This window comes from Dipteris shenzhenensis, chromosome 24, assembly GCF_047967505.1.
Source record: "Dipteris shenzhenensis isolate YYH24624 ecotype China chromosome 24, Dip_SZ_1.0, whole genome shotgun sequence".
Classification (NCBI taxonomy): Eukaryota; Viridiplantae; Streptophyta; class Polypodiopsida; order Gleicheniales; family Dipteridaceae; genus Dipteris; species Dipteris shenzhenensis.
Genome location: NC_141619.1, coordinates 24,862,373 through 24,875,269, shown reverse-complemented (window position 1 = coordinate 24,875,269; position 12,897 = coordinate 24,862,373). Strand labels below are relative to the sequence as shown.

The 12,897-nt window shown below is 44.5% G+C and overlaps 1 protein-coding gene across 3 annotated transcripts in view; it reads left to right on the top strand.

Annotated features, from left to right (window-relative positions):
• The first annotated feature begins 887 nt into the window (after positions 1 to 887).
• LOC147886405 (ATP-dependent RNA helicase HAS1-like) overlaps positions 888 to 12,897 on the top strand; it is a 52,798-nt gene continuing 40,788 nt past the window's right edge. For 2 of the 3 annotated variants that reach the window (XM_087395335.1, XM_087395336.1), the window contains exon 1: positions 890 to 1,579. In XM_087395335.1, the coding sequence (XP_087251461.1) occupies positions 971 to 1,579 (609 nt within the window). In that variant the 5' untranslated portion in view covers positions 890 to 970. Of the gene's footprint in view, positions 1,580 to 12,897 lie in introns of all 3 variants that reach the window. The other variant, XM_087395337.1, reaches the window with a different exon arrangement.

Here is a 12,897-nt window from a genome sequence, read left to right as displayed (position 1 = left end):
AGCTACGTATGCTACCTCCTAAATGTAAATTAAGTTAGTGGAAGATGCTCTAATGGAGGCCAAGGAGCAAGGGGAGCTTTAAGAAGTACAGAGGAGGAATTCACTTGAGGTTATCCAATTGCATGGTGCATGTAACTCTTTTTTATTTGGCTTTGAGGGCATGGAATATAAGGTTTTTGTTTAATATAAGCCTTTCAATGTAATTTGGGCACGTTTGATTTTTGGACTAATGATAAACTTTATGAAAGGATACCTACATTAGCGTCAAGGATACAAAGTCTTTTGTTTTGTACTAGGACAATTTTTTTCTTTCGCACCCTTCCTCCCATGGCCAACTTTGAGATGTCATGGTGTCCGTTGTTACAACAACAAAGGAGCATGCTTGGGGATTCGAATATAGGGAGCCTACTCAGGTGGACGAATGCCTAAACCGCCTTAGCTCCCGATAATCTACAAAAGGGTTGGGTCAAGGATACAAAGTCTTTTGTTTTGTACTAGGACAATTTTTTTCTTTCGCACCCTTCCTCCCATGGCCAACTTTGAGATGTCATGGTGTACGTTGTTACAACAACAAAGGAGCATGCTTGGGGATTCGAATACAGGGAGCCTACTCAGGTGGACGAATGCCTAAACCGCCTTAGCTCCCGATAATCTACAAAAAGGTTGGGTTCACACCAATCGCCTGCCATCTTCCAAAAGGTGGTGTGAAGGGTTGCTGTCTTAATAGGAGCGACAAGCCCCGCTCGGACAATGACACGAAAGATTTGTGTCCGAGCCACCCACCTAATGGCGAACTCCTCCAACCGCTACATGATTGCCGGCAGGAGGCGTGACCTTGAGTTTACGTTCAACATTTGTAAGCGTAAGGCCATGTGTGAAATGGCTTAAACACTCGAAGCTTTAGTATAGAGTGTATAGGTTGATTACAAAGATGGGTCTTTTAGGCTGAACTTCGAAGGTTTAAGCTTTCATGGCGAACCATTCTGGCATTGCCTCCCCTCTTCGGATGCTCAAGCGCAAGAAGAAAAGGCGTAGTACTTCCTCTCAGACTCCCGGAAGCCCACAAACCCCTTCCCAAATCGAGCTCAATCCACATGAGCTCGTTGATGCTGCACACAACGGCGCCGAAGAGCGCATTCAAGATCACGAGGCGAACTTGGTGCAGCCTGAGTTTGATAGCGACGTCGTCAGTAACGGAAAGTCGATTTCCTCGTCGGAGAAGACGGGAAAGAAGGAGAAAAAGAGGAGGAAAGCTCTGGAGAACGGAACCTTTCATAATGGGCAGAGAAACGAATCGGCGAAGAAGAAACGGAAAGCAAGTCAGGATGGTGCAACTTGTGACACGCCGCAGGAACAGGACGATTTGGAAGCTGACAAAATCAACGCTCCTGATGAGAGGGCGGACTCGACCGATGTGGAGACAAAGTCAGCCGACGAGTCTAAAAAGTCAAATTTTCAGTCGAAGGGAGATATTGCTCAGGTTTTAGGAATCATGAGCAGCACTGGATTTGAGACACTGCCCGTGTCTGAACCCACACGAAATGCAATTCAAGATACTGGCTTCAGTCACATGACCGAGGCGAGTTTAAACTTTGATACTCACTCCTCAGTTTAACAATATGATTCAAATCTTAAATAAAACCCAAAAAAAAAACAAAAAACGTTTGCAGGGGGCAGAAATACTTTCAATTTGTGTAGTTCACGAAAAAACGTTGTTGAAGGGGCCAAATTACATTCCCTATGCATTATTTGCTTCTTCTCCTAGCCCATTAAGAGAGAGTGTGATAATGTGGCCATGGTCGCTGTGGCATCACTAAAGCATATGCATATTCACACCCACCCAAAGATAAGTAGGTGTATACATACGCATGTGTACACAGAATTACACATATTTATTTGATGGATTGATTTTTAGGTAGACAGTACGACAAGTTTAGGTCCTAATTTGCATTGCAGTTTACTTTTTAGAAGGTTACCAGTGTGAAAAGGATTTATAATATCGCAAAATTGCCATTTAGTTCGTATGGCATGTACTGTATTCATCACTAGTCTATGGATAAAGGGCTTATGGGCGCTGATGCAAGCAACGATGAATGGAGCAGAAATAATTTGTGAATTGACTGGCAATACACTGTATATGACCTTTCCCATGCTCGAGTGCATGCACGTTTGTGCATTTACAAAACTTTGGTGGTGCAATTGACAGGTTTGCATGTGTGCTATTATACTCTGCATGCTTGTGTTATGACCTGTCCATGGTTCACTTTTGTAAGCCGGTTTATGACTTGTTCTTTCTTGTTCTGCTCCAAAGAAAACTTTGGTGGTGCAATTGACAGGTTTGCATGTGTGCTATTATACCCTGCATGCTTGTGTTATGACCTGTCCATGGTTCAATTTCGTAAGCCAGTTTATGACTTGTTCTTTCTTGTTCTGCTCCAAGGTCTCACTGTGTCGCTTATTTAGATGCTTTTAATTCTAATGACTGAGTTAGCAGAGGAGTTTCTTGGGCAGCTGTCTTTGCATTTGCTTGTGCCCATGATTGCAAGGTCAGAAAGAGGCAGTAGTTTAGGTGAGCGAGTAGCATCTTGAAGTAACAATTTGCAGGGCTAATTGGAGTCCATCCTCATGGACATATAGGGCCCACAAATAGTCTGCTTACAGTACCAACGCCAATCACTGGCCAAATTGGGGCTGAATAGGTTGACTCAGTTGAGGAGGTCAGGCCACTGTGGTCAGGCTGGGGCTGGGTTTTTGTTATATATGGTGAAGGCAGTTATGTGTGTTTGGTGACAGGGCTGACACCGTGAATTCTGAAATGGAAGAGGAACAGGTGGCAGACCCAATGAGATTATAGCCTTCCTCTATAAGGAAGTAGGTGAAACCCTCTGATATTGGCCATCGCGATTCTCTCCATCCCATGATAGATAATCTGCTCCAAAACTGCTTAACAATAGTTAGTGCTTGTTGTATCCGTGCCCGCTGAGTGAAGCTCTGTACCAACAGCCGTGATAGCTGAATCAAATGTATCGGGCATGTTCGTGATGTTTCTAGACCTGAATGATCCTCTGTAGATTGAAACAGGACAGGCATGGCCCTGGAGTTCTCTGTTAACTCCCCCATCATCCCTTGCCTGAGCCCAAAAAGATCACTCCTATGTGTATCCATAAACTAGTGGGAGTGTTGGCGCGTTTGTGTGTAACAAATGATATATTTCCTTGCAAATCTGTCAGGGTGCCATTGCGATTCCAGATGACAGACCCTCGGAGGAAAAAGAGAAAGAATGCTGAGTCATCAGTGGAAGGACTTCTTAAGGATTTATTATTGGAAGAACATGTGAAATGGAAAGAAGCCCTGATGTTTTTAGTCTGCAGGTAGATCTGTGTTACACGAAGCATGGAGAAAATCTTAACAGATTGAAGAAAAACTTGGCAGAATGTTTGAAAAGGAAAATACTTAAGATCATACCAATGTATGCTAGAACACCCGGGTCTAAGCCTTGCACTTTCCCAGACTTTATCTACTCCATACCTGGAATACCCATGGAACCGGACCAGAAATCCTAAAACGAACTGGTAATCAGCCTTAAAACCCTCAAAATGAATCAGTTCTGGTAGAAACGCAGCCTGGATCCTCAATTCGCAGCAGATATTCACCAAGATAGATTTCGAATTTCAAAGATATCAAGGAAAAACAGCATCTGATAGCTTTGTCTGACGAAGAGCAGCAGTCGATTTCTTATGGGAAACAAAATAAACTGAGAGGGAGAGAAACAACAGAGTTTGCTACTTCTGCGCGATACTTTTTGCAAAATTTCACAAGAACTTCGCGATAGAAACTGGAGAACACAAATTGAAATCTGAAAATCAGAATTGCAGCACTTATCTCAAAGGTTCTTTGCGATAGAATAGAGGGAGAGAAGAAGGAGATGCAGCATGCACAACACGAGGGACCAGAAATAAGGGCGGGACCCCCCCGAAGGTCTTTAAAATACTTTGTACAACTAGCTCTGAAAAGAGCATGAAGCAGAGTACAACTCTTGAATGAATCTGGGAGGCCTGGGCCCTTTCTTTTATAGACTAGGCCTAGCAAAAAGCTAGGGCCTGCTTTCTAAAAGCTACTTTTACAAAAAAAAACCAAGCTTTTTAGGCTTTCTTTTTAAATTTGGTGCTTTTAGTGCCTTTTTATCTCGTGGCCCTCTTTTTAAAGAGGTGCCCCCTTGTCCATGCTTTTAGGCCTTGTGGGACATGCTTTTGTGCTTTGCTCCCCACTCTTGGGTACTTTTTGCCCTCTCTTAGGTCCTACACATTGCACAAACAACTTCCAACACTTTAACCCAATAAAGGTTAGCGAAATGCATGCATTCCTAGTTCTTGGACTAATCCTAGTCCCTTGTGGGCGTCCCCACTCTTTTACCAATGCAAAGCAAAAGCAAAAGCAGTAAAACTTATTCTAGTGAACCAAAGTCAGTTCTCGTCAATTTGACATAGACTCTTCTTTATTTCTTGGGAGAAATACCAATTGATGACAACCCATCTTGAGTAGGAGTCAACCATGCTGCCCCACAGCCTGGCCACACAAAGTCTCGACTTGCACAAGAGAGGAAAGCACGAGGATGAAACCCTAATGGGGTGTCCTTCATGAGAGGATACGCTCCGTCACGAGATATTGCAGCTCACCACCCAAGATAGACTAAGTGCCCTAACTAGCCTACAAGGCCAAACCAGGGCTAAGTGGCAACAAACTCCCCTCCATGGTATGGCTGAAGTATCTTAGATATATCTCAGGTATACCTGCAAGCTAAATCATGGTCGCACATGTACGTCCATGACGGATATAGCAGCCTATAATAGTACAGAGAGATCAACATGACATGACGAAAGCTACCTAGTGCAAAGCGTGCCTTTGCCCAAAAAGCTTCAAACTCGGTTGCGATATAGCCTTTGTGAAAAGGTCCACTAAGTTATCCTCTGTAGGAGAATGTAGTTCATACGAAGCACATTAAGGTGCACTATCACTATGTTCGAGAGCGACTATCAACTATAGACATACAATTGCCCTAAATTGCAAATACAAGTGGCCTGTCTGATGAAGGCTGCCTTGTACTCAGCTGCACAACTAGAAGTAGCAATTTGTAGGCTGCTTCTTATTGAACCAAGAAATGCATTAAGAGCATTGGGAACATGTGGGTGTCGAAAATACCAGCCTAGTCACACTGTTTGTGAAAGCATGCATATCCAGTGAAGACTTATCATCTTATAACAATCCCGAATGCTACGTGCCTTTCAAGTCTCGGAAGACACGGTTCACTACTTGCTTATCTGAGACACTGCATACTACAGATCAAGCCTGGTGTGACATAAATAGATAAGGCTGCTGGTAAAGGGTAGCATTAAATGGGTCACTCCCATCCTCGTAGGAGAAACAGAAAAGCCAGGATCCAATGGTGTAGAAAATGGCTTACAATCCTTGAACTGGAAGTGCTGTAAGAGCTATCCAATGTAGTTGGATTGGCTCATCATTATACTGCCCATGGTGTAGAATCTGGCTTACAATCCTCGAACTGGAAGTGCTGTATGAGCTGTCCAATGTAGTTGGATTGGCTCATCATTGTACCCCCCTTAAAACTAGCAAATTGGATGCATTCTCTTTTTGTTTTGGTGCCGGGGGGGGGGGGGGGGGGGGGGAGGGGGTTGAACTAGCAAAGTGGATGCCAAGATCCTATATATCCACATATAAAATAAAAAATAAAAAAAATCTGATTCACTTTCTGGACATAAAGAGTGGCTTCTATGGGGCTGTTTTGAAATCCAAGGCATAACAAAAGTGAATGTATTTTCGCATACCATGCTTGGGGGTGCCTGCTTCAATCCATAAATAATTTTTTTCAGCCAAAGAACCTGATTTCAGAACATTCAACCTCACAGCCTGGAGGTGGGCTGACATAGTCTTCTTCACGTAGAGGAAAGTTGTGTTAATGTCAAGTTGGTGAACCTCCCAACGCGTGTGGGATGCAATGGCTATGACACATCGAATGGTCATGATGAGTGAAGTCAAAGTCATTGCAGTGTTCTTGTGCATAGACTTTCGCAACAAGGTCGGCTGTAGCGGTCTGCGCTGCCATTAGATTTCTGTTTCACCTTGTAAACCCATTTAGTGCTAATGGCAGGCTTGAATGGAATCAAGTTCAGCTCTCATGGCATCCCACCATTCCTTGCTATCAAATGCATCCCTATGGCGCAAGGATTCTTCATTGCAAGTAGTGGCAATCAATGCGACATCAAGCAAATTGCAATTCATCTATTTCTGACCAGCTCTTGTGTGGGCAGCTGTCCTTGAAACTCCAAGAGCCACCTTGGGGCTGTTTTCTACTGTCTAATGACAGCCCTCTCCTCTGCAACGGCATGTTCAATAACATGGTCATCAAGTTGCTGCAAATCAGGTTGGACATTGGCATCGTGAGGAGGCTAAGAACTGCTAGAAGCATTGGGATTTGTACCCCACAAAATCTGATCTGAATCTGTGTTTGACTGGAAGAGGGGCAGCAAGGAATCAAACTCATTGGAGGCATCTACCGATTGCTGTTTTTTATAGTCCAGCCAAGGTAAAGCTGCATTTTCCCCAACACCACATCTTTCTACTGACAATAACCTTGCCTGTGCTAGGCTGATACAGCTTGTATCCTTTGCTTTGTGAGCTGTAGCCAATGAAATGCATTTGACTGCCTTATCTTCCAGCTTATACCTCAGTTGAGAGAGAACAGGGTGCATATGCCAAGGACCCAAACACCCGCATGTGTGAGATCACAAGCGTCCGGCCTGTCTATGCTTTCATTAGGAGAGATGGTCTTGTTAGAAACGAGAGAGTGAGAGAGCAGGAAGCAAGAGAGCTGAACGTAGTACTTGCAATAGAAGAAGTGACTAATACAAGAAGTGGGATGGGTTTTGTCTAAGTGACAAAACCTTATCCTTCACTAACCGTACGGTTAGTGAACTAACTGTGGTTAGGGGAAAAACCTCTAAATGAGGGAAAAGTGCCCCTAACCTACTTATTACATTACATTGGTCACTGCTGAATTATAATAATAATTCTAACACCCCCCTGCAGTGCCAATGTCATGTACAAGGAAATGATCAATCACCAAAAGGAGATAAGTTTAGGGCACTACGAAATGCCTCAAACTTGTCACGTGGAAGTGCTTTGGTGAAGATGCCTGCAATATTGTCATGTGTTGACACATAGATCATACTGATCTCTCCTGCATGCAACTTCTCTCTGGCATAGTGATAGTGAACCTCAATGTGCTTCGTGCGAGCATGAAACACAGGGTTCTTTGCCACTGCTATAGCACTCTGACTATCAGTGAGAATCGGAGAAGGATCCTCCAATGAAAGATGAAGATCAGCAAATAAACGACGCAGCCAAACACATTCAACTGTCGCTGTGAAAGTTGCCTTGTGCTCAGCTTCACATGAGGAGGTAGCCACTGTAGACTGTTTCTTGCTCAACCAAGAAATGCAAGCATGTCCTAGAAAGAAACAATTCCCACTGGTGGACTGTCTAGTATCATAGTCTCTAGCCTAATCTGAGTCACTGTAAGCATGTATCTGCAAGTCACCCCCCCTGGGAAATATCAAGCCAAAAGACTTTGTACCTTGCAAGTAATGGAAGATGCGTTTTACAGCCTGCCAATGCATAATCTTTGGGCTGTGCATATACCTGCTCACCTGAGAAACTGAAAACTGAATATCAGGTCGTGTATTGCAGAGATAAATGAGGCATCCAACAGCCTGACCATAGAGTGTGACATCAATTGATTCACTCGCATCATGCATTGTAAGCTTCAGCCTCGGCTCCATGGGAGTGGACATAGGCTTGCAGTCATGCATGTTGAATCTGTCCAAGAGCTTTTGAACATGCTTGGACTAAGACATAACAATGCCACGTTTCTCTTGAATAAACTGGATCCCCAAAAAGAAATGTAACAAGCCCAAGTCTGACATATCAAATGTAGCTTTCAATTGGGCCTTGAAATCTGCAATTACTTCCTCATTTGATCCGGTGAGCAGCATGTCATCTACATAAAGAATGATGACCAGAATATCCCCCCCATCCTTCTTGATGTAGAGGGTATAAAGAAAATACTTGGAGACAAATAAAACAATACTGAAGACAATCAATGGCTGAAGAAGATATATATATCACAAACGGAACTTAGTACAAGTGAAGAGAAGCTCTGAAACAAACTTCAGTCCTGACAACTGTAGTGGACTTCTGCACTAGCTCCACAAGTTGGAACTGAACCAAATCTGAGACAACAAACTGATGAAGGGGTTGCTGCAGATTTGGAATAGAAACGGAATCTGGAGCGGAAGTTGGAGGTAATCTGATGCAGAAAGAAGAGCAGAACTGAAGCAGAAAGGAAGGCTGTTCTGGAGCAGAAAAGTGGGCAGATCTGGAGCTGAAAAAGGGGACAGATCTGGAGCAGAAAGGAGGACAGATCTGAGCAGAAAGGAGGGGCAGATCTGGGGCAGAAAAGAGGGCAGATCTGGAGCTGTAAAAGGGGACAGATCTGCAGCAGAAAGGAGGACAGATCTGAGCAGAAAGGAGGACAGATCTGAGCAGAAAGAAGGAGCAGATCTGGGGCAGAAAAGAGGGCAGTAGAGGAGGCAGCCAGGAGGCAGAAGTTGAGGCAGCAGAGGAGGCAGCCAGGAGGCAGAAGTGGCTCAGGGTGTGCAGGAACCTCTGGAGCTGGAGAAGAGATAATGTGTCAATACCTAGCCCCCCCCCCCCTTTAAATAGGAAGGGGCAGAAAAAGTCAGTCAACCTGTAGGTTGACCGACCTGGTCAGAGTTGACCGACCAAGTCAATCTGGTCGGCCAGATCTGGTCAGACCAGAAAAACATTTTTTTAAATAATTTTTTATTTTTGTTTCTCCTCTGCACCGGGGCTTTTGACATTTCTTTGGTTGTGGTTTTTGCCTCCGATGCGAGGTTTCTTTGACAGGATTTGGAGAGGCACCAGTGGTGTTTGTACCTGTTTATCTGGTCCTGGAGAATTGGAGATTGCCTGGCTTAACACCCCCTCTCAATGTCCAATGCAGACAGGAGAAGCAAAGAGGTGTTCCATGAGTGATCTATCATCTTCATCAGCCTTTTTTTTTTTTTTTGGTGGGGTTTTCATTTAGATGGAGATGCCTACAGAGTAGGTTTTCATCTTCACTAAATGCCCAGATGATGGTACAAAAAAGAAAGACTTGAAGGAGTGCCCTCGCAGGGGATTTGTTCACTTCCTTAAGTACACAAAGAGAAAAAAAACTGTTAAAGAGGAGGAGGTAAACCAATCCCCAACCGTGAGCAGAGATGCTCAAGAGTAGGGCGATTAACCGGCTTGGTAAGAATTTCAGCATGATTATTGGCAGCTGGAACATAGATCAACCGAATAGTACCTAGTTCCACTTGCTCGCGAGTAAAATGAAAGTGAACACCAACATGTTTGGTGCGGTTGGAAAAAATGGGATTGCCTGCGAGAGCAATGGCACTTTTGTTGTCGACGTAGAGGATCGTGGGTTCAGTACAAGGAAAGTGCAATTCTGCCAAAAACTGTCGGAGATATATGGCCTCTGTGGTACAATCATACAAGGCCCGGTATTCAGCCTCAGTAGAAGAACCAGCAACAGTCTCTTGTTTACGGCTAGACCAAGAAACAGGTGCCGAGCCAAACGAGAAAATATAGCCGCCATGAGAACGACGATTGTCCGGGTCACCAGCCCAGTCAGAATCAGTGTATCCCTGTAGGGTTAGTCCTGGTCTGAAATGTAAACCATAAGAGTAAGTACCACGAATGAACCGCAAGATACGAATACATGCATGCCAATGAGTGAGCTTGGGTTCATTAAAATATTGACTGAGAATAGAGATGGAGTAAGCAAGATCAGGACGAGTGTGAAGGAGCCAGAGGAGTTTGCCAACAACCTGGCGATAGAGATGTTCATCAAAGGGAGGAGACTCCAAGTCTTTTGAGAGCTTTACGGTGGGATCTAAGGGAGTGGCAGCCAGCTTAGGCTCACGAGGAATGATTTGATCAAGGAGTTGAAGAGCATATTTCTGTTGAGAAACAAAAGTACCACCAGAATGTTGTACAACTTCCATGCCTAAAAAATAGGAGAGCCGACCAAGATCAGTCATTTCAAAAGTGATGCTGAGTTGAGTTTTAATGTACTGAAGTGTAGTGGGAGTGGAGCCTAAAAGCAAAAGATCATCGACATAGAGTAAAATAAAGCAGACCCCCTCTGACGAATGATGGATATATAAATTTGGATCAAAGGGAGTAGAATGAAAACCATTAGTTTTGAGGAAGGTGTCTATTCGGTGGAACCATGATCGAGGTGCTTGTTTGAGACCATAAAGAGCTTTGCGGAGACGGAAAACCTTATTTTCATGGCCAGGAGGAGAAAAACCTGGTGGGGGAGTCACATAGACTTCTTCATCAAGGTAGCCATTGAGAAAGGCACTCTTGACATCCATTTGATAGATAGTCCAGTGGTGATGAGCAGCTAAGGCAAGAAGAAGACGAAAGGAAGTTAACCGAGCAGTAGGGGCAAAGGTTTCCTCATAATCGATACCATGTTTTTGGCGGAATCCTTGCACTACTAAGCGGGCTTTGTATTTGTCCAGGGTGCCATCGGCTTTGAGTTTTGTTCGGAAGATCCACTTGGTTCCGATGACCTTTTTGTGAGTGGGTCGATTGACCAAGATCCAGGTCTGATTGCGATCAATACTTTCAAGCTCCTGTTCCATAGCACGATGCCACGCAGGATTTTTAACTGCTTCCTGCTAAGTGGCAGGTTCAGAATGTATGATATAGGCCGTGGTAAAAAAAGAGGCAGTGGCAGTAGAAGAAGTTATTCGAGTAGAGCGGCGCGGACCAGAAGGAGGAAGTTCGACAGGAATAATCCCGGAATCCTTCATAGTTTGACGATACCAGCGTGGCAGTGGGTCGTGAGGAGAAGCAATGGGTGGGGGGAGAGATGTTTCGGGAGGAGAGGAAGGAATTTCGGGTGGAGAATTGTCGGAAGGAACTGGAGTGGAGACGTCATCTGTAGAGAGAATAGAGGAATTTTTAAGCACTGCTCTTTCATCAAAGACCACATCTCGGCGAACCAAAACTTTGTTTGTACGAGGATCAAATAATCGATAAGCTTTGGCTTCTGCCGAGTAGCCAACTAGAAGAAAAAGTTCAGCACGAGGTTCGAGTTTACTGCGAGTATCATTGGGAGTATGAGTGTACGCGCGGCAACCAAAGATTCGAAGATGAGAAATAGAAGGACGATAGCCATAAAAGGCCTCAAAAGGCGTCATGTTCGGGATGGGTTGAGTAGGACAGCGATTAAGGATATAGACAGAAGTATTGACGGCTTCGGGCCAGAGACGTTCAGGCAACTCGGCTGCAAAAAGCATGGAACGGGCCATGTTCATGACAGAACGTTGTCGCCGTTCGACATGAGCATTTTGGGAAGGCGAATTTGGAGATGTAAGATGGCGTTGGATACCATGCTCTTGAAGGAATTGAGTGAATTCATGGGAAATGAATTTACCACCATTATCACTACGAGCAATCCCAATAGACTTGCCTGTTTGGTTCATAACCAAGCGAGCCCAAGTAGCAAAAAAAGAAAAAGTGTCGGATTTCTCTTTCATGAAAAACACCCATTGATAGCGAGAGTAATCATCCACAATTAAAAAGAAATAATGTGAACCATTGAGGGACGGAACAGGAGATTTGCCACTAATATCGAGATGAATTAGACGCAAAATCTCACTGGCTCGAGAAGTGGAATGAGAAGGAAAAGGAGTGCGGCTTTGTTTACCTAATTGACAGGGATGACAAATATCTTTAGCGCGCGATAATTTAGGTAGGCCATCAACTAGATGATCCCGAGACATTTCATATAAATAGTCATAGGACAAATGTCCCAGACGATAATGCCATAATCGTTCTGTGTCAGTTGGATCTTTTAGGGTAGCATTACCGTAAAGCCGATGAAACTCAGAACCGCAAGGGGAGGGAGTCGCAAGAAATTGATTTATAAAGTACAGACCATTAGGTTGAGCATCACCTCGAGCTAGAAGGAGTCCCGAGGACTCATCTATGATGTCAACATGCATCTTTGTAAATAGCACTGTGCGACCAAGGAGGCAAAGTTGATGAACAGAAAGAAGATTGACCCCTAATTGGGGCACATAAAACACTTGATCCAATTGAGCAAGTTTGGGACCTTTGTCAGTATCAAAAGTTATTGAACCAACACCATGAATAGTAGCAACAGAGTTATTGCCACAACGAACTCCCCCTGTTGCCGGTTGGCGAGAAATGAAGAGATCAGGATGAGGGGTCATATGATGAGTGGCTCCACTATCCACAATCCAAGAAGATTTAGAGTCACATGAAAGAGTATGAAAAGCTGACCCAGATAAGGAAGAGGAGGAGTCAAGCTCGGTGATATGGATCAAGGCTTGAGAAGTGAAGTCTAGAGAATCTCCGGTGGACCAGTTAGACAGACCTTCAGGAGTTATAAAGGGAGGAGAAGGAGTGAAGTGATTAGTGACATGGCCCTGGGGTCTCCAGAGACCAGTGTTCGAAGGAGGAGGAGGAGGACCACCCCTAGGACGCCAACGAGGTGGCTGAGGAGTCGTGGTAGGGGGCTGTGGAGTCCAACGGGGTGGTTGAGGAGTCGTGGTAGGGAGCTGAGGAGTCCAACGGGGTGGTTGAGGAGTCATTGTGGGAGGCTGAGGAAGAAGGCCTTTGGCTTTGGAGCGACATTCATCGTCAATATGCCCAACTCTTTGGCAATGCTGACAAAATCTATTCTTTTTGGGAAGGGAGTGCCAGGCGGGTTTA